The following is a 21,889-nucleotide window of genomic DNA, read 5'->3' as shown; positions in this document are numbered from 1 at the left end:
AGCTGCAGAGGATTCACACCACCAAGCTAGATGTGGAAAACTCAAAATCCTTTGGCTAATCCCATGAGCCAACCATTCTCCCTAATTGTGTCTTTCCATAAGAAGATGTACTTTACGTGTTCCAGTCTCAGCTGAATGAACAAACATGATTTAATGTACTGACTGTAGGATTTTACTAATCTATTTATTAGTTCCCCTTTCAAGGGAAGTTATAATGATGTGTTTTCACTTAAAGCAATTAGAATGTATTTTTAACAGGGGAAATGACTTAGATTATAATTACAGAGCATTATGCTGCACTTTTAATGATTTTGCTCTTTAGAAAAATGAACAGTAAGAATCATTTTGCATAAAGTTATTACTTTGCTCTAGCAACCTAGTACTAACTTCCTTCTCAGGCTGTTGGGTGACCACAGCTGTTGGATCAGGGATATCTTAAACTGAAATAGAAAAGAAGAGAATGAATGAACATTTACAATTGCATCTGTAGCAGCTGAAATATTTGAGCCTTTGTATAGTTTTGAGGCACAACCAAAGCTAATTTTTGAAGGTTTTACCGCTGTTTTTTTACATTTAAAGTTGCCAGTGTTGAATGTTCTAAAATAGAAAATTAAATCTAGTGCTATAGCAGCAACAAAGGTATGAGACAGTAAAAGCAAGCATGCCTTGTCCTATATGTTCAGCAGACAGCAAAGATAAAACAAAAGAAAGGACAAATGCAATTCTACCCATTTTCCAGGAAGAAATTATGTGACACAAGGGCTTGGCAAAGAGTTGGTTTAGTCTCGTGAGAAATGTGTGCAATCACAAAATAGATATGGAGCATGACAGGTAGGTCTTCAGCCTTCTGCATCCAGTGGTTTGCGTGCATTGTGTAATGGGGGAAGTGGCAGCTGTTGTTAAGTCTGGACCAGTACCACAAGAAAATTTCATCCCTTTTCTTCTCAGCTGCAGTGTAGACTCTTCTCTAAGAAGGCTATTTGGCTGAGCAATTTTTGCAGTGTTTTTTTCTCAAAGTACATTAAGGAAGCTACATACATTTTCCTAACCCTGAGTCTTTCAGCTGGCATAGAAATTACTGAAATGATTGATAGTCAATAAAAGAGACTTCTCGCGTTAGTGAGGTTACCTCAATCAATCCTCTGTACAGAGACCTAACTGAAAAGTGAATTATTACTCTTCTCTTTAATTCTCTGAAATTACCTCACATCAACAAACCTTGCTAGGTCCCCTCCTGTGGAAGGTAATGTTCTAAAAGCATGCAAATAAAAAGCAGAAATGGCACTGTGTTGTAAAACTGAGACAGAATAGGAAAAAGTTAGAAATTATGGATTTACAGTCAAATGGTTGGAAACTTTAGTCCTTTGACAGTATTGCTGTAATCTCTTAGGTAAATACTTACAGTTCTTAGAAATTTCACTGCACAGTGTACATTATTAAAGGGTGCTTTGGTGATTTGGCCAGTCTGAAAGGAGGGAGGTTCTAAGGTTGAGGTATTTCAATTAAGAAAGGGGAGACAGCTGCTCATTGCTTTTCTAGACAGGAAATACATTGGAAATAAGGTGGGATGAGTTGGTAAAGTTTGGACCTTGAATGCATGTCTGAAATATAGGCCTGAGTGCAATGAGAACAGTAATGAGATTGAACAAGTTCTTAGTGCACTAAAACCAGAAGAAATAGGAGGCTGACAGGGTGGGGAACAGTAGGGCTCAGCAGATAAGGGGAATATAAAGGGTGCAATAAACAAGTAGATTCATAACAGCTCAGATCTCTTGCAGACATGTTTCTCATACGTTAAAAATAAATTTTAGCTTCACGTATAGTTTTTGTTGAGGTTCCATCACTATCAGATAAAACATGAGTTGTAAATTGTAACCTACCTGCATCTCAAAATACTTCAGCCATCATACCAGTTCTCTTTTTCTCCACACAGATAGATAGGAGACACTGTGAATCAAAGAACTAATCAGGAATTTTTGTGACCCATAATACTGGAAGTTGATCCATGTTGTTCTTTAGCCTTCTCTGTTCTGAAATATCTTAATTTGGTTATAGACCCATCTTAGAATGTCAGTCTTTCCTTTAGTCACAGCAGTTTATTAAATCCTTTAGGTGTGGGAAGGCTGTTTAAGATGAACTGGCTGGGTGCTACTAGAAACATTTGGCTCTTGTAAAAGTCTGTCAAGACTCAACATTTCTGTTGTGAATCCCTGAAAGGGTTACAGGATTTGAGAAAAAAGCTGATACTGGCTCTTGGGGTATGTGGGTGAGTTGGAGTTTTTAAGATATGAGTAAAGAACAAGGAAAGCATGGAGGTTTGATTCAGAGCAGTTCTGTCAAAGAACTGGAAGACAGCATGTGTTCAATGTGTTATTAATTTTTCCTCATTTTGCTTTTTACTTTCCTATCACAAGGCTGCTATTGTGTAGGCAGCTTGTCAATGTACAATATATTTGAAATTCTCTGATAGGAGCAGAGTGACTAATTGCCTTGGCTGTATTGAAGACATAACAGTTTGTAGTCAAATTATTTCTTTTGTCAGCTTTAAGATCTGTTCTGAGAAATATACTCTTTGGGGCATTCTTGGAAAAAAACATTCTAAAATTTCATCAGAGTTCTGTATCTTACTAGAAAAGACTCTATGAAGTGCTTTTTTGCTTTGTTTTCTCTTCATGAATTATGACCATTATTAATGTAGTAGCTTTTTTTCAGAGCTTTTTTGTTTGTTAGCCAATAATGAAACCTGTGCTGTTTTGAATATGTATTGACTATTAGTGTTGTTTAGTAAGTAATAAATAGTGGCAGTAGGCAAAAAAAATTTCAATCAGCTTAATGTCTAAAACATAATGTACGTTGTATTCCTCTGTCCTCTAAGGGCTTTATATTGAGTACTGCTGTAGTAAGGCCTGTGAAGAGCTCATCCTTTATTTAGACAATTTGTGTTTTCATACAAATGGTATAAGGAATGGGAATAGACATTAAAATCAAGTGTCTATTGTGAAGTATACATCCATTCACTGAGATTTATTGGAAGTAACTAAGGAAATTTGATGCTATGATTTATTTAAAAACAAAAAAACCCAAAAAAACAAAACAAAAACAAAAAACCCAAAAAAAACCAAAGCAACACAAACCACAGCAAAAAACGCAAGGATTTGTTGGTGTGTATGTATTTGTGTTAGTATTCTAGCTGAAGATAGTTGGATCCACTTTAAGAGGATACTTCAAACTAGCTCCATGTTTGAATGCTTGACAAACATTTCCTCAGCCTTGCTTTTCTCTCAGCTTTCAGTAAGAGTAGAAGCCATGACAGTGCTTGGGAAATTGGAGTGTTGCTATGGAAATAGATGTGATACCACCAGTTTATACTTCATTGCCAGATCCAATGTGAAGACATAAATGGGAGAGAAATCTCTAGGATACTGTTTCTATATGGGGAAAAAAGAATAAAATGCACCAAATATTAACTATTAGTTAATTGAAGTGTTTTTAATACACCATGGAATTGAGATTTTTTTTTTCTTTAGCTGATCTGTAAAGCACTGGCCGAAATTTTGAGAACTTCAGGTTTTGTGCCTGATTCAAACTGATCGGACACAAACCTATTTCAACCCAGGAATTAGGGTGCCCAACATAGATGTCAAATTACAGCAGACCTTACATAAGTACTCTGTTGTTCTACTGTCCTGGTTTCATCTGGGATAGAGTTAATTTTCTTCCTAGTAGCTGGTACCATGCTGGATTTTAGATTTAGAATGAGAGCAATGTTAATAACACATGGATGTTTTGGGTTTTGCTGAGCAGTGGATACACAACATTAAGGCCTTTGCTCCTTTCTCCACTCCACCAGCAAGGAGGGTGGGGTGCACAAGAATTTGTGAGGGGCACAACCAGGAGAGCTGACTCCACCTGGCCAGAAGGATATTCCATATTTTATGGCATCATGCTGGGTATATAAGCCAGGGATAAAGCTGGCTGGGGACCACTGTTTGGGAACTGGCTGGGCATTGGCCAATAGGTGATGGGTGAGCAATTGCATTGTGTGCCACTTGTTTAGTGTATTCTAACTAATTTCTCAAATTGATGTTCCTGTTTTTGTTTTCTCTTCCATTTCTAGCCTATTAAACTTTTGTTATCTAAACCCAAAAATTTTACTTTTTTCCCCCCAGTTTTCTCCCCCATCCCGCTGGCAGGGGACAGTGAGTGAATGAGCAGCTGTGGGGTGTTTAGCTACCTGCTAATTAAACCGTGACATTTTCAGCTCCCATGAAACAGAATGATTGTTCTCTAGTAAGCTGTAAGTAAAGTCGCATTACTAAATTTTATGAATTAACATGATAATTGGTGAAGGAACTGCTAGCAATCATGTTGAAGTTTCTGGCTGGGTATCTGTGTGTACATGCAGGGGAAAAGGTTCTGTCAGACATTTATTTTGCTTGGTTTGGAAGGATTAAGTAAAGAAACTGGTGGTGGGGTGGGGGAAGTCCAGAAGGGGAGAGAAATTGTCATTTCTGAGACTTTGCCACTCTGCTTGTTTTACTGCAGAACAGGAAATATCTGTCCCGTGGGTCTGAACAGGATCATTCATGTATGAGATGAGTGATTTTTAGAGGTTGTCCTTTCTTGGACCTCTATTTCTCTTCCATGTTTTAGTCATTGCTGCTTGAATTGGTGCAACGTTTCAGGTGCAGAGGTGAAATTCTTGCTCATAAGTGAGACAACTGAAGTGCAAGCTTTTAAATCACAGCTGCCATTTTCACTGGTAAAATTCCCTTGTTTTCAGATTTTGACTATCCAGGAGTCTCCTTTTGAGACTAAATGCTAATTATTTCATTCTATCTGAAAAAAATGGTTCTTCAGTGACATAAGATAGAAATTTATTTCTCCTTTCCTTCCAATTCTCAGAAATCAAATTATTTTTGAGTTTGTGTTTAGTAGTGAATAGTTACTTCCCTGGGGTGTGGTGAATACCACAGCAAGAGAAAAGAAGCAGGGTAACATAAAAAGAAGGATAGTAAATTTCACTTTCTTTATATATTTACCACTGTCATATTTTCTTCAAGGAATCTACTACTGGGATTTGAAAATGGATTTTTTAAAAAAACTTTTTTATTGCTTCTGGTGTAGCAGACTACATGTCAGTAGGTTGAAGCAACTTGTTCTGCCTGTCTTCAGCAGCACTTGTAGTTGTTTAGATAAGAATTGAAAGATATAAAGTCTAGTTATTCATCCTAGGTGTCATCACAAAGAATTTTTTGCCCTGTTCATTCAGCCAGCTTTAATTGCAGATGACGTGCAGAAAATCAGATTTTTGGAATGCTTAGTAGCAAATTCTATTTTCTATTTAAGCAGTAATTTATATGTGTGGAATTACACCAGTCTCAGACACTTAGGACTCCTGGATTGGTAATGAAAATGTCTAAAATGTAACAGAAGAAGAATTTTAAGATCAATGAAATTTCGAAAATGTCCCTTGTAGTTTTCAAGATGTTAAATATGTTTTTGAAATTGTCAGAAAGCAGTTGATTTGGGCCTGTGTTCCCTCTAGCCTAGGTTGTGATATGATTTCATGATGGATGCTGCCACCAAAACCACTGCTGCAGTAGTGGCAGGACTTAAAACCTGATGTGGAAAAGAGGAGCTAGATGCCATTACAGAAAAAAAATCACCTTAGTTTAAAATGCCATATGTTGGCCATATACTATTTTTTCCCTAAAATTTAACAAAATTGTCATACTTAATCTGTGCAGGATAGTGGTTATCCTAGACTTTAGTAAAAGGTACAAATTCTGGACTTGCCCAAAAATGTCATGGTACGAATGGCTTGATGATGTGATCAAAACCTTAAAAACTTGTGAACAAAGAGTACATTGTATAGTGGAAAGTAAAAGCACACATTCTTATAATAGTGTGATCCCAGATACAGGATTATTTCTGTTCCTTCATAATTTCAGAAGAATAGAAACCACCATTCCAGTGTTTGCAGTCTAATTTCTATTCAGCTTTTGTTCAGAGCCTGACATCTGCATGCATGTTTTGATCTGTGCTATGTTTTGACTAAAGAGATGAGGGCAGAGGATTATCTTGGAGGCATAAAGCCTGATGGATTAAAAAAAAATGCATGTTCTTACTCTAGACAAAGCAACACTAAACTTTTCTCTAGAAATTACTGAACCTTAATCCTGAGACATTGTAGTCTTATTTTACCTCTTTATAATGGGCCAAAACCGTTCTTAAAAGTCCCTTACTTTCACTAAAGTTAATAATACATAATCTTTTTAGGAAATCCTTTATTTGGAATGGAGAAAGTTGAGTTTCAGCTTGGGAGGAGAAAGAGCTCCCATCCTAAATTACTTTTTCAAAAATTAGATTAAAAGTTTATATTACTTTTATGTAGCAACATAAAAATTGGGGAGGGGAAATGGGAAGAGATGACTAAGGAAGTAGAAAGAGAAAATTAAGGGAAAAGCACATTGTGTTAATGCTTTCTAGAGTTTGAGAAGTAGTCCTTGATAGCCAATTGCCTTTGCTTGAGAACCCTGCTTTCAGGGTTGTATAAGTGGAAAAACCTCTCGTAGGCTCTGTGGACCAATTTTGCTTCAGCTCATTGAATTCCAGTTTTAAAGATAACAGAGGGCAGAACTGAGAAGAACAAAATGGCTGTGTGTTTAGAGAAAGGGATATCTAGGTTTTTTTTCTCTTATAAAATCCTCACAGAGAAAACAATAACTCTAAGAGAAAATTTGAGCATTTAAGATCGAATTTAATCGCTAATTCACGTATTCATAGGATCAAGGAGGTCAGCTAATCCAACACCCCAGAGTGGGACTGTTAGCTACTGGTATGTGATTTTAAATCATAATCTCAGCCATCACATCAAGTTTTGCTCTCCACAGTTTGCAGGAATTCTATGCAGCACTAATGAAAAGGATACTAAAATAGATTTCTTAATGTAAGCACTCTCTTAAAACACATGCACCATCTCATATGACAGTTCTAAGAAATTCTAATCACCTGTAGCAAAACTGGGAAGTACTGCTGTAGAAATTAAGAACTTCAGCTAGAAATGCTTGCATTTCTGGTTTTTGATAGCAAATACTTTGTTTAAATTCTTTGTGCTAACTAATTTTCCTCTTGAAGTGCCTATAAATGAGTTAAATTAGTTGAATTTTGACATCTCCTGTACTTTCATTTCCAGGATATACATTCCCCCCAGTAAACTAATGTATAAAGGTATAAAGGTGTGTATAAACGTATAGACACACACACTGAAATATTTAATTGTGGGTGTATTTTTAGAACAAACACCCACTTATATAGTTGACTTAAATCTCTGGAGAAGTGGTGTAGTGTTATTAAAAAGATCACTGACAAGTAGAATGACACAACATGCACGACCTTTAAGGAATTAAATATGGATTGTATTGTGTTGCTGAATTAGCTTATGGTCACTGAGGGATTTTTATTTTTATAGTTTGCCTTGCTTTTCCTGAAAAAAACCATCAAAGACTCATACTTCAATAAATTTAACTATTCTTTTCTGTTTATAGGCATGGGGGAAAGGAAGAGAACTTATAACTTCTCTTTTAAAGTAATCCCATTGTAAATAAGCAATAAGACTTTCAAAACAAAGCTGAGAACATGGTCCAAAGTTTGTACTGGCCAAAGAAACCATTGTCTTAACCAATTAAATATACTCTAGTTAGTTCTAGGCAAAATTATTTAATTAGTCCTAGGTAGAATTATGTAGCTTCAATTTGAATTGGAATTGATTTAAAGACTTTAGAACTAACGATTAAAATAAAAAATGTGTGGTCTTCTCACAATTTCTGGATGCTGATGACCACAGAAAGACAAGCTGAATATAAGTGGACTATTTGGTGTAAATTCTGTCAGGGAAATTCTAATGCCTCTAAAATATTAATAATGCTGTGCCTATAGAGAGAATTTGTCCCAAAAATCAGCTCTAGTATTCATATGTATAGGTATATCTTGTAAAAACATTTTTTTCCTAATTTTTTACTGTATTTTGATTGTGATTTTTTTGTTAGCAGTGATCAAAAAAGAAAAATCTGATACAAAACCAGAAAAATATTTATGTAGACCTGTTAAGAGTAATTCTGACCACCTGACTTCATGACAGTATTTTGAAGCCAGGCTTGGCTCAATTTTGTGAAATAGACCATTGCTCTCTGGTTTCTGCCTGTGGTCAGTGAGAATATTGCTCTCATTCCCTTTTGAGCAGCCCTCTGCAAAAGATGTCTGGAAAAGTTTCATATAAATAAGATATGAAAACCACATAGTGAACTCTGCTATTACTTTCCACAAAGACCAAATTTTGAAATCATGAAAACCCCCATAGACCTCCTGTCTTCCAATGCTTGTACCATTGAAAACCACATTTTAGTTACTTCAGCCTTCAGAAACAAGGATAGGAGCATCAAAAAGATCTAGAAAATATTTTAAAGCACATTGCACATTTAAATCAAGTATTGTATGATGATGTTTACTAACAATGAAGAATAGGAAACTTCAGCAGTGTATGTAGAAAGAATCAGACAGACTTCTCTATGGCATTGCACAGTGTATCTGGTGGAACATATAGTGTGAGACAATTACTAATGCTAATAATATTCTTCAGTTTCTGTGCTGCTAATAATAAAAGAATGGAGACAGTTCATAGGAGAAGGAATTCCTTTTGTATACAACAATAGAAATAGCATCAGAAACATAACCATAGAGAGAGGTAGAATTTTGTGAACAAGTTAAAAAAATCACTGTAAATAGGGCTGATCTTCCAATTATAAGCCTTCTCTATTTATGCAATATTTTATTAATTTATGAAGTCTTAGAACTTAAATCTATCATAAACCAAGACTGAACTAATTTAAAGTGATTACTGAAAGATATTTAAATGTCCAGCAGGGCAGACTTAAGGAGACCATAGGGAAAACAGTAGGAACCAGGGACTTGTTAATTTGAAAGGTAGATGAGCCAAAGGAAGAATTACATATTGTGTGCTGAGAAGAGCAGAGCTAGATCCTCTTAAAGAAAAATAGAACGAAAGCCTCTGCCATCCAAAAGTAAGATGGTGCAGCATCCTCAGCTGCTGAGTGTCAGAGTGGCTGTCTTGCTGTGACCTGATGCTGTGAGTTCACTGGTGAATGCTGCATTGATCTAACATGTCTTCACCTGGACAGCTCTCTGCTGATAGATTCCTTATATGTTAAAAATACAAAAACCCATATAACAAGTGATGAAGCCCATATAACAAGCCCCATTATAACAAGTGATTTGGAGTAAAAAGCAGAAATTCTTTCATACAGATGTTAGCTGCAACAAGTAGAATTTGCTCTGGGACAAGGCTCATAAATTAAATCACATTTAATAACAAAAATTCTCTCCAAAGCACGGTGGTTATGTATTAACCACTGAGCACCTATGAAAAGGAACTATGAATGTGAAATGTCCAGTATTTTCTCTCCCTGTTCCTCCTCAGAAATGAAATTATTTCTATCCTAGTGAGCCAGTACCATAAGGACAAGAAAAAAAACAACTGTCACATTTCAAATATCTCCTTATATATAAATCGTGTGATGAGTACAGAAGGAGTAGCAGGTACCTATTGCATGGCTCTCTGCAGCTGGAGGAGGCAGGGCTCAGTGACTTGCACATTTTCCCTCATACATCTATGCCCACTCTTTCCTAACTGTCGGTTCCTAGGCAAGGGTCATTTCAGTGCACACTTTAAAGCAAAAAGGAATGTGTAGCAATTGCTGCTGTGCAGTGTTGGACTTAGACCTGTATGTATCGAGGCAAGAGTTTTAATAACCACTTATGAAGAGTTGCTTGGATTAATTTCTGAGATACTGGAAATATAACTGTGATTTTAGAAACCTGTTTATGATATACATCTATTAGGGAATGGCCCTCGTATGTGCTGATTAATATACAGAGGCAGAATTTGTCTGCTGCTGTCAGCATGTATTATCTGATATATAGATAATGTAAATATGTACCTAATATAAAACACCTCTCAAATTCTGAATTGTTCAGTGATGATGACTGAGTTTTTCAGTGCTTTTATTAAATTTTACACTGAAAACTTCCTTGTCTCTCCTCCCTACCCCACCTCCAAATAGAAACTTTAATTCTAAGGTATTAAAATTCATTTGGGAGTTCTCACCATGACTTTGTTGTAAATAAAATCAGTCAAGAAGGTGCACTTTCTGTGAATGCTTGGTGTGTAAGACAGCAACTGTGGTGACCTATTCAAAAGCAACCATTGACACAAATTCTTGAAGATGCTAAGGGTTAGTCATAATACTTGCTTATTTAGTTGTTCTAATACTAAAAAATAAAGTTGTTAGTCCATTCTCTCACATTATCTCAATTTAGAGAATTCTGTATCATACAGAATTTGGCAAATTATTTGTAGTTCATGATTCATAGCATGTTCTTACTCAGAGTGGTTATTAATAAAGGTAATCATTCTATTAAACCTACTGGGTATTTTCCATAAAATCTGCATATTTTATATTGTAACCATAGGTTTTTTCTGACTTTTTACATGGAAAGGTTGATTAACAAGAAGCTGACTTGCTGTGGTATGGGAGTTTCCTCATACTGTCACTATATAATAAAGCTGTATCTATAACAAGTTTTCAGTCTTAAACTTTTACTAAGACTTCACAACTAAGATAGAAATTATTACTGCAAAACCAGATGTTACTTCTGGTAGAATCAACACTAGTGAGCACACAGCATTACCACCTTGCTTCTCTTCTGTATTAGACTGCACATTTCAGCTTCATATCCTGTGGCTGAGACCATCTCAGCAGTGTCAGGAAGTGCGAAGGGAGAAACACAGCTTTCTGCTCTTGTCCTATATGCACTTTTAAGACTGCAAGTGAAAAAAGGTACTTGTGTTAGGTACTCGTGAACCTACATGCTGGATGTTTGTACTCTGTTAAATTTGACCAGAAATGCTACAACTTTTTTTTTCTTTTTTTTTTCCTCTCCTTCCACCCACTCGTGCCCTCAGGTGGTCCCCAGAGCACAGAAAATCAATGTGTTTTCTATTTCTAAGCAGCTGATGAGACTATAAAAATAAATAGCATCAGTTGGGTAGACTAATAATTTTCTTCTGCCCATGGGAAATAGCTGTAGAAGGACAGTCTTAGCTCCTGTAAGTTCTGGAATGCTGGTGATAATCAGTGAAAGTAGGGGGAGGGGTGGGAAAATTGTTTTGAGAGGATTTTTTCCTCTTAGATAATAATATTATCTTAGTGGTATGACCATAACTCCTTTAACAAAGAAATTCATGTTTGTCTATGAGACCTTGAGTGTTACCAGTTTGGGTCTGAGCCAAAGCACACTAAAGCATGGCTTCTGTGGATTCACCTGAATATATTTTGGGTGAATCTCTCAAACAATTCAGGGCAGATTTTTTGGAGATCTATCACAGGTACAGAGCAGGGAATTCAGAGTGGGCTTTTGGACTTAGGAAGTTTGGGCTTAGAAACCATCTGCTTTTCCTCTGCATTATTTCCCTGGGGTCGTAAGAATTTGGTTCCTAATCCCCTGTAGTAGCTATTTCCCCACAGGACATGCTGTCTGGAAATGTAACATACCAGCTGCACTTGTGTTCTGAGGGAACCTATTTCATGCTGTTTTTCTCTGAGTAAAAGCTGTCTTTATCTGTTAAAAGTTTGGTGTTGTACTGTTGCAACAAAAGCTGAAGAGAACTGGTGTTGGTAACTACAAGAGCTAACGGCTATAGCTTTTTCTTCCAAATCCTCTTAGTTGTGTGAAAAAGCATTTGTTTTCTCATCTTTTTCTTGATTTGGATTACATCTTTATTCATTACAGTATTGATGCATTTTAATAGCAGACTGGTAATATCTTTAAGCAGAGATTTTCTGGAAATATGTAGCACAAGAGTGTCAGAAAGCAAATCACTTACAGAAATCAAGCAAAGTTTGAAATATATGTCTTTCTGTCTGCATTTGTCTGAAAGTTACAACACCCAGAGCAAGTCCTGGTTGGAATTTTGTTGGGTGTTTGGTTAGATTTCTGTTTGTTTTATTTTGTTTTTTACTTCAAGATAATTCTGTGCATAAATATTGCAGGAAATTTCAGTGAATTACTCCATTTTAGTATCCATTTAATTTCTATGACAGAGGATTCTTGCTAACTCCGAGGTTTTAACTATTTCCACTTACCACAAGCTGTGAATTCATCTTCCTCCCCTTCAGTTAATTTAAACATAAGAAGTAATGAAGGTCTTTGGGGCATGACAGCATCTCTTACAACTATGATGCTTTGTCAGGAGGAGATTTAACCTGTAGGTTACAGTAATGCAGGTGATCAAATGCCAGAAAAACAGCACTGAAATTAAACATCCTCTTGAACATTACTATTTGTATGTTCCTGCTCAAACCCTGCTGCAGCCTTCATTTTGCAGAACACCTTATTTTCTGTCTAAGATTAATTTCTCCATAAAATCTAGTGGCCATGTCATAGTACTTAAAGTGGATTCAAAGTGGAATATGTAACTACATTAAAAAAAAAAAAAAAAGGATTAATTTGGTTTGTAGGAAACACAATTGAGTCCCGCAGCCTGGTATTTCAGAAGTTTATTGAATATGCCATAGATGAATGCTGTTTTTAAAGTATGTTCCTGTTCTGTGGTGCAGTGTATCAAAATATGTTTGGAGAGATTTTCTTCTACACTGGCATTTGTATATTCTTTAGTCTCCCTGTATAAACACGATGCACACACTTCATGAGTGCCTGTGTGCCAGAGGAGTGACCAGACATTTCAAAGAGTCAGAGATTACAGTGAGCTTTCACCCATTTACATCAGCAAAGCTGGGTTTGCAAGGCTTTCTAAATATATGCTGAAATGACAAAATGTGTCAAAGAATAAAAGGCCCTAACTTTCCTATTCTTCTCTGAGGATCAATTGCTGTTAGAAAGTATACTCCTACATAAATATACAGTGGCACTTACAGTCAGCTCTCATTGTTTTTTCTTTACAAAAAGTGCTTTAGACTTAGTGCTGTGCTCAGCTATGCTAAATCCCATGCAAACTTTTCACTTATTTTGTCAGTCAAAACAACAGCATCCTTAGGATTTTGATGCCTTTGCTAAGTTATTGCAGAGTTTCTCTGCAATAATATAGAGAAAAGATAAATTATCAGAGGGCTGGAGTGCCCTGCAATGCAGACAGGATGAGAGTTCAAGTTTTCAACCTGAAAGAGAGAAGGCTCTGGGGACACCTTAGAGGACCTTCCAGTACCTAAAGAGGGCAAGAGGGCCTTCAAGAGAGACAGAGCAGGACTTTTTACAAAGATATGTAATGATAGGACAAGGGGGGGGAGAAACTGAAAGAGAGTAGATTTAGATTAGATATTAGGAATAAATTCTTTATTGTGAGGATGGTGAGGCACAGAGACAGAAAAGCTGTGGATGCCCCATCCCTGGAAGTGTTCAATGCCAGGTTGGATGGTGGTTTGAGAAAGCTGCTCTAGCTGGAAAGGTGCCTGCCCACCATGGGGTGTATGTGGGGAGTGGGTTGGAACTAGCTGATCTTTAAGGTCCCTTCTAACCCAAACTGCTCTGTGATTCCATGATATGTTAGAAAATCTAGCTGGTGTAAACCTGAGGAATAATTTTGGATTCTGAGGATAAATTTGAGCTTGTAACTCTCTAAATTGGAGCTGTATAAATTATTTTAATTTTTTCCCCTTGGTAGTATAGAACAGATGTCTGTGATTACTGTTTTATTCTGAAGCTCTGCTTCATTTTAAGGTATTCAGTTGCATGTGTTTGATTTTTTAACACTTACTTTCACAAATCCCTTCCTTCATAACATAAAGTACTGAGGATCTGAGGTGATCGATACCATCTTTCAGTGTGTGCTATTTCAGCTTGTGTGTAATAGTCTGAATTTTGTTTTCTAGAGGCATAAATAAGAATTCTATCTCAATAACTTGTTTCTTTCTCAGCATTAAGTTCCCTTGGTGGTAAAATAAATACCTTCATTTTTTTCAAGAAGTGATGACTGTCTACAAAATATGCATAAAAGATACCATGTTTCAGCTTAATAAGCTCATCAGTGGGAGAAAGATAGTGATATTTCCATTATTTGTGTATGTATTTATAGTAGTAAAAATAAAGGAATCCTAGTTTTCTTCTCTAAATATTGCTTTCCATTGCAGTATATCAAACCATTCTTTGTGATTTTTAAAATTCAAGTGGGCTATATTAACTTGTAATCAGATAAAACATTTTTTTAAAAAGTGAGATTTCCACAAAAAAAAAACCTTCTGGTGCATTAAGATAACTACTACAGTTCAGTTTGAGAACTTACTCAAATTTAATATTAAAATATTGCAAAACCATAACTTTCTCTGCTGGTATTTTTTTCTGATTACATTGAGAAAAGTACATGTGGGAGGAGATAACAACATACTGGGGTTCATAATTATTCCTAAGCAGGTGCTGCACTTTCAGCTTAAGCTTGGTGAAATGCTTGAGATTTCTTGAGCATAATAATTTCTTTAAAAAATATCACAAACTCTGGGATTTTTCTGCTGGATGTGTGCTACAACTCTTGAAAGCAAATTTTTTCTTGTGGTTTTCAGGACATTTTTTTGTCACCAACTCTGAGGCCAGACATGAAATGAGCAGTATTAGTTTTCCTCCAAAAGAATCACTGCAGTTAGTCTTCCCAAAACTGAGTAAGAGATGCAGAAAGCCAAAAGAAATGGCTACTAAAACTGATGTTTTTAAGTAACCGTAAGATCAATTCAGATGTAAGTTATAAATTCTGCTGACCTGCAGACTGCTGTGGAGTCAGAGTGTGTTATTTGTGTAGACTGTCCTTCTGCCCTTGAATTTCCCTGATGGTCCTTCAGAACAAAGCAACAGTGGACAGGTTTTAAGCTTTGGGTGCTTAAGGATTGTTGGAGTCATATAACACTTTTCACAGGAATACAAGGGGCAGATCTGTTCTCTTTTAAACACATACAAATAAAAAGCTTTCAGATTCCATAACTAAAGCGTTTGCATGATGCACAGAGTAGTTTAGCTAGTAGAGGAATAGTTGGAAAATTGCTATGGTGTACTTTGATTTCACATAAATCCCTAATAATAAAATAAAACCTTTTATGGATTACATGTATAGCCTGTGACTATAACGCCATAAATTATAGTATATTATAAGCATCTATATGAATCTATAATGGCATGTTATGGCAGCAAAAAGATGACGTGTGTATACTATAACTGGGTGAATTGTTCCTAATCATCTCTCTCTAACCATCCTAATTGTCAGACTGCAATCAAGCCCACAAGGACTGATCTAATCTTAGATGAAACAGTTTGTAGCAGATGTTTCTTTATTTCTTCAATTCCTAACTTTAAATGCCAGCAGATTTGCAATGTGCAAAATATTAGTAATAAAAAAATGCTATCAGAAATTCGAGGATTTGAACTATGATGCTAAAATTATCTAACACCTACTTGTATTGTTGCAGAAGGTCATGGTCCCAGCTCTGTAAACTAGGAGTTTAACCTTTCTCCCTAATTTGGATGATGAAATGGAGCTCAAGGGTACATGCAAGGTTATCATATATGAGGAATGTTTCCCTGCTGCATAGCATTCACAGCATGCCTTCAGACAATATTTCTCATTAAAGACACTACTAGTATTTTTTTTTTTTTGGTATATATTTGTGGGATTTCTTTAATCCTGACTTGATAGCTTAAACAGCTTTCCTTTTGTTGTGGTTACTTTGTGGTAGATAGCTTGGTAACATTTGAAGAAAATATGTTGAAATAGGCAAGAGCAGGTGGAGAGTTAGACTCAAATTAAAAAAAAGAAAATGATACTACTCAGGCTTTTTTTATCTTGTGGTAAAGTCTCAGCCTCACACCCCAGAGCTGCTGACAGGAGCAGGGAAGCTCTTGCGTCTGAGCAGGGCTACGGATTCATTTTGCCTCTCCTGTTTGGGTACTGTCCTGTTGATTTTTCATATCAGATGGCTGTGGAGTATCTCTGCCCTGCTGCTGGGAGAAAGGTGAGTTCCCAGCAGTGTGGTAAAAGGAGCAGGAGCTGGCCTCAATTCCCTGCCACTCTGCACCCTCTGTGCTAATTTGGGAGCTCAGTGCTGTGCAGCGGTGCTCCGCCTCTCTTGCTTCTTCATATGAATCCAAATTTGCCACCCAAAATGCACCTAATTAGTGCAGTGGGAACTGTATTTAATTTCTATTGTAAAAAAAGGTAGACAGCAAAATCAGAGCTGTTCAAATGTTGGTAGCTCAGGTAAGTGGATTGCAACCATGAGGTGTTTTGGTTTGTAGTTCAGGCTTTTTTTTCTGTTGAATTGATTCAGCAGTAGCTTAGATCCTGTAACTTGTTCTTTAGGCTGAGGTATAGATCTCCATTTTCCTCCTGGGCCTTTTTATAGATAATAACTCTGTTTCAATTTCTCCTAAGCTTTACTTGAATGTGTGACAAGTGTAGTTTGATTGAAGCAGAAAGGTGTCACCTCTTGTCTCTTCTCCCTTAGCCAAATTATGCACAGAATCAAAAAATGGTGAGTGTCAAAACAATGGTTAAATATGACTTTACTGTGACAACTATTTTTATTTTTCTCATTATGAATGCTATATTTTTAAGTTGCGACTACATTTTTTAATCTCACAGCAAACTGCATTTCTCTAGCATACCCCATAGAAATATCCATTTTTAATGGAGATAACTAGTGAGGTAAACTTGAACACATTCATATTTTAGTGTTTTTAATGCATATACTGCAGATGTTGTCTTGTCAAACAGCAGAGCAATGCACATGGCAAGTCAGGGATGAGAAATCAACTAGCCTTTCCTGCAGATAATGAGATGTAAATGCTGAACGGAATATTATTATGTTGTTGTCTTCCTGGGAGAAAATTTGATAGGTTATGCTAGCAAAAAGCTCCATGAGTGATGCTTCAGTGCCTGTCCTGGTCAGTGATGGTTTCTGTTAGTAATTAGGAGCTGACTCATTGCTGTTTCTCTCAAGAGACAAATGTTTCTATAGCTAGTGGCAGCAAATTAGATGGTTTTCCAATATACCCAAGAAAGCTGCCATTTGTACTGTCCTTTGGATAGGTGCAGGGAGATTTCAGAGTGCCTAAAGTGATTTGGGAAAAAAGCTTATAGTGTTGTAACTTTATTTAAAAAAAAATCATGGGGGATTTTTTTTTTTTTGTTTCTGTTTTCTGTTGGGTTGTTTGAGTGTGAAATTTCTGGAGTAATGTGTAGAAAGTTGTCAATAAAAGTCCCTTCTCTAAATATTAGTGATGACTGGGAAAGCTTTATTTGCTACAGCTGTGGATGAAAAGAAATGTGAATCTCAAAAGCATTTATTGTAAATTACTAGGAAAATGCCTTAGAAATCTCTGGAAAATGGAAAATCATACATAAGATTTCCACTATAAACCAATTATTTTAAATTATTTTAGAAAAGAGGAAAATATTTCCTTCTCTCTGAAAAAAAGTCTAGCCAGTGGATTTCCTGCAATATTTATTTTAATGGATTTGTTATGAACAGCCATGGCAACAATAAAAGAGAATTGTATGACGTGATCATGAAAAGTAATGGCCCATTCAGAGGCCAAATTTTTGCATACATTAGTCAAGAATATTAAAAAATATGATCATGCTGGAAATGTGAGCTGAGCAGTGTACTATATTAAGCAGAAGAAAAAGTATCAAAATAAGATTATGAAGAGATTTCCTAATTAACTTATCTGTTGCAGTGTTTCAAGTAGAATATTAAAGAAAGGATCTCTGGAGGTTAATAGAAATGTATCAGCATTAGAAGTCAAATTTCTAATTGGAAAGATTTCAGAAATCATTTGAGGGAGGGGGTGATAAGGTAATATTGTTCCAGGTTCTGGAATCCTCTCAGTAACAAGACGAGGCTGCTCAGGGTCTGTCTTGAGAAGAGAGGCTCCTCTCCCCTCCAAGCTCGTACATTGTAATCAAAATCATTCCCATGTGCTATCACAAGGGGCAACCGAATCAGTTCTCACCAGACCACAAGTGTGCTGAGTTATTGCCATGGCTTACTGATACATAATTGCAAAACATCCTGGGTAATAGAATCTGGAAGAATTTTTTTTTTTTTTTTTTTTTTTTGTTCTTTGCTCATCTTGTAAAGCTGAGATAGGAAGGGTGTTGTTTAAAGAGGTTCAGCTATGCCTAAGGCTCTGCAGGTAATTTCAATAGAATTCTTCTCAAGATGGTAATGAGCAAGTTTTTTCTAATTGATACAATCATAAAAGAAGACCTAAACCCAGCATGTACTTAATGCCATCTTCCTGAATTTCTCCAGTAAAAATGCAATGACATGGGGCAGACTTGGTGTTGTTTGCCCTTGATACAAAATTTTAAAATCATTGTTGTTGAACAGTTGAGTGCTCATCCGAGGATGTAACCCTGATTAAATTATCAAATATTTGGCATTTCTTCAACTAAGCACATGTGGAAAACAGTCTCACAGGAAATACTAAGTATTGTGGAGACAACACAGCAAGTGTTTCTAATTCTCTCAGTTCTGGAAGGGCTGATGCTGATTTCTCTCACAATGGCTTCCCCAATTATCTGAGGACTTTAGAAGTCTTTCAGAAGTTTTGATTACAGCCAATGGCATCCTAAAGTAGGCCAGGGATAAAAGAGTATCTCACAGTTCGTGAATAATTGACTAGGCTTCTGTATAACAATGAGGTGCCTTATGAAAGGCAAATGTTTGTTTGCTGTGTGCTCACATCTGCACCTATTTATTCATATTTATAGGTAAATTCAAATGCTAATGCTTTTTCAAGCACTAAGATACAAAATGTCTGTTGGCATAATAAGGTAGAATGCTGCTGAAATGCAATGGAACTGTACATGTTTATACCAGTTTTAAAATTAGATTGCAAAAAAAATAAAATCCAAATTCAAGGATGTATCTTGGCATAAGTACATAGAATATCAGGAGTCCTCTTTGGGCCATTTAATTCTTCAGATCTCTCCTCTTCTTAAAGGTCTGGAAAAAACAGATGCCAATAAATTGAAGCATTTGCTGTCTAAAGGACAAACTTATGTTTCTCTCTTCTTGCTATTCAGTGTTCTCTAAAAGCAAAGGCTGTTCATTTCTGCCTTTGTCTGTGTGCTGAAGCCTATGAATTCATCTTGGTTCTGAAATGTGTGAGAAGGCCTGATGAGCATCCTTAAAGATAACTAGCATCAAGCCCTGGTATTTGATGGTAGTTCCCAGTAATAAGGAGGTCTAACCCTTCCTCTAGAATTTCATCAGGTTATCTGCAAAACCTCAAACTCACTTTCACACTGTCCCAAATTGATATCCAGTGGAAAAAAAGACTGAAGCCATCATTTGTCTGAACCTGCTCATTTGTCACTAAAGGAAGTGCTTTGGAGTATGCATTAGATGACCTTTGATCTAGAAAATGTTCTCATCCTCACAGGGAGAGGTCTGGCTCCATGATTGGGATGTCTAGTTTGCCCTTTTTTAGGAATATTTCTAATGTACTGGATCTAACTGATACTTCTCATTGCAACAAAATATGAGTCTCCCATATATGCATATATACACATATAAAGATATATTTTAAAAACCACGAACAAACTAAAAAAAACTCCACCAACCTTTGAAAACCTTCTGTTAATCAACACAAATTATCAGTTTCATTGTCGCCAGCTGTCAAAAATTCAGGTCATCTGCAAAACGCAGATTCCATGACTATGCTAAAACCCACCACCAAGATGATGACTTGGGTTGGTCTGGCTTTTCTAAAGAGAATTTTTTGAGGACTGTAAGACATTAAAGGCATACAATGAAAATAAGGAAATTGAAAAAACCATTTGAAATTAAGATAGTTGTGTTCACCTTGATAAAGCACTTGCTAGGTAAAGACTTTCCTCAGAGGAAGAGAACTGAACTGAAACTACACATATACTAAAAAAAAAAAAACAACCAGGATCCCAGAAGAGCCAGAAGTATTATTAAAAGTGACACTTTTACTAAATAAATAAATATGTCCCTTTCAGACAGTTAGTACTGCTGTTTTTTAGTAAGGTCAAAATAGTGTGAATATTCTATATCTTTGTGTGTGGAGCTTTTCACACTACAAAATTGTGTAGAACTAATGTGTTTAATCAAGGAATAGCTGTGGGAGCAGTGCTGTAGTTTTGATAAAGTCAAGTTTCAACGCTGCCAAGATGTTATTTGAAAAAAGTACTATCTAATAAAGATGGTTTATGATGTCCCAAAGTGTAATGTCATTTTTTTCAGGAAGTATGATATTGTCTTTGCTTTCCCTCAGGATAGGTGAAGTAATTTCTGAGATAGAAAGTACAGTTGTACAGTTGCCACTTTACAACCTTAGTAGAAAAAGCTTAAAAGTTCTACACTTTGTAATACATATACTTGCAGAGGATTTAATTATATACCATGTTTTCTTCTAAAAGTCTTCATAATTAAACATATTGATACTGTAGCCCAATGGTAGGGTTTTAAAAGAAATCACTTACTTTAACTGATAACATTCATCTTAGATAGTGGCAGCAGGATAGTGTCAGTAGTATTACGTCATAATGTCATTAATTAAGCCTAATTATTTTAATGACACTACATTTTCTACTTGTATTCAGTTTAGACAGCAGACTGAGGGGGAAACTCTTCCTACACTAATTACCTTGGGTTTTTTAATTACTTAGTTTTTTGGTATTGGGAGCTATGGTTGATCCAAATTTAACAGTACTGTATTTCTTGTGCTGTGTCATTAAATTTTGTAGAATTTTTACTGAATTAAGGCCCTTCACATAAGGGCAGTGGAATCACTGAGTAGTATTGGGTTTGGGACTTTTTTCAATGTATCCTTGAATTAATAACATAAAATTGCACATGGTATTGTTTATAGCGCTGTCCAAGTACTGGAGAGAAGAGTGAAGTAAACTGCTGTCATAAATTGTAAAACTAGATTGACATCTAATCTTTTTCTTGCGTAATATAGTCTAGAGGATTATCATTAATCAGCTTCTCTTCGAACTGCAAATTTTAGTCTTAAAGTAAAATACTGTCATTTTATAATTTCTTCCTAAGTCAGTCATGTAACTGAATACATTTGTAATACTGTCCACCTTTAAAGAAATACTAATAGCATCCATTGGTTTTGTTCACAGATTTTTAGACGTTGTTGGTTGGTTTTCAAGAAGGCTTCCAGTAAAGGACCCAGGAGGCTAGAAAAATTTCCAGATGAGAAGGCAGCATATTTCAGGAACTTCCACAAGGTAAGTCATGCCTTTCTCTGAAGAAGTGAACTGAAGCATTGCCTATTTACTACTCTTCCTTGGGAAGAATGTGTTCTTGCTATGTCTGGTTTGCAAACAATACAGTGTAAGCCTTGCTGAAAACCTAATCCTGTCAATAAAGCAGAGTAAAACACCCATAAGTCTCAGTGATGCAGGTGGGATATCAAACTGTTTTTTCCAGATGAGCACAAAACCCTCATGTATTTGAAGCAACAGAATGGTGGTTTTTTTAGTTAAACACTTGTAGTTTGGAAATGTGTAAAATTGGCTGCCTATTCAAATTTTTAATCAATAGTTCTTAGCTAAGTATTACACAAATTCTGAAAATGCTAAATGCCTCATTTGTAATGGTGACCCTCTTCAAATGTGTAAGGTTCTTCCCAGAACTCAAGATTTACAAGCTCTGTCAACAAAAAGATTTTTAGCAGTAAAAAGTCAGGATTCACTGAATGAGATACTCCCTGCTTTCTCTATGACTCACACTTCTGTGATGGAAAACAAGATATTCAAGCATGA

The 21,889-nt window shown here is 36.1% G+C and overlaps 1 protein-coding gene across 2 annotated transcripts in view; it reads left to right on the top strand.

The window, feature by feature from the left end:
• DOK6 (docking protein 6) overlaps positions 1-21,889 on the top strand; it is a 251,085-nt gene that overhangs the window by 71,503 nt on the left and 157,693 nt on the right. For both annotated transcript variants that reach the window (XM_064432502.1, XM_064432511.1), the window contains exon 2: positions 21,245-21,352. In XM_064432502.1, the coding sequence (XP_064288572.1) occupies positions 21,245-21,352 (108 nt within the window). The remainder of the gene's footprint in view (positions 1-21,244; positions 21,353-21,889) is intronic.

The sequence above is a fragment of the Passer domesticus genome, chromosome 1 (assembly GCF_036417665.1).
Source record: "Passer domesticus isolate bPasDom1 chromosome 1, bPasDom1.hap1, whole genome shotgun sequence".
Classification (NCBI taxonomy): Eukaryota; Metazoa; Chordata; class Aves; order Passeriformes; family Passeridae; genus Passer; species Passer domesticus.
This window is presented reverse-complemented; position numbering and strand designations above follow the sequence as displayed.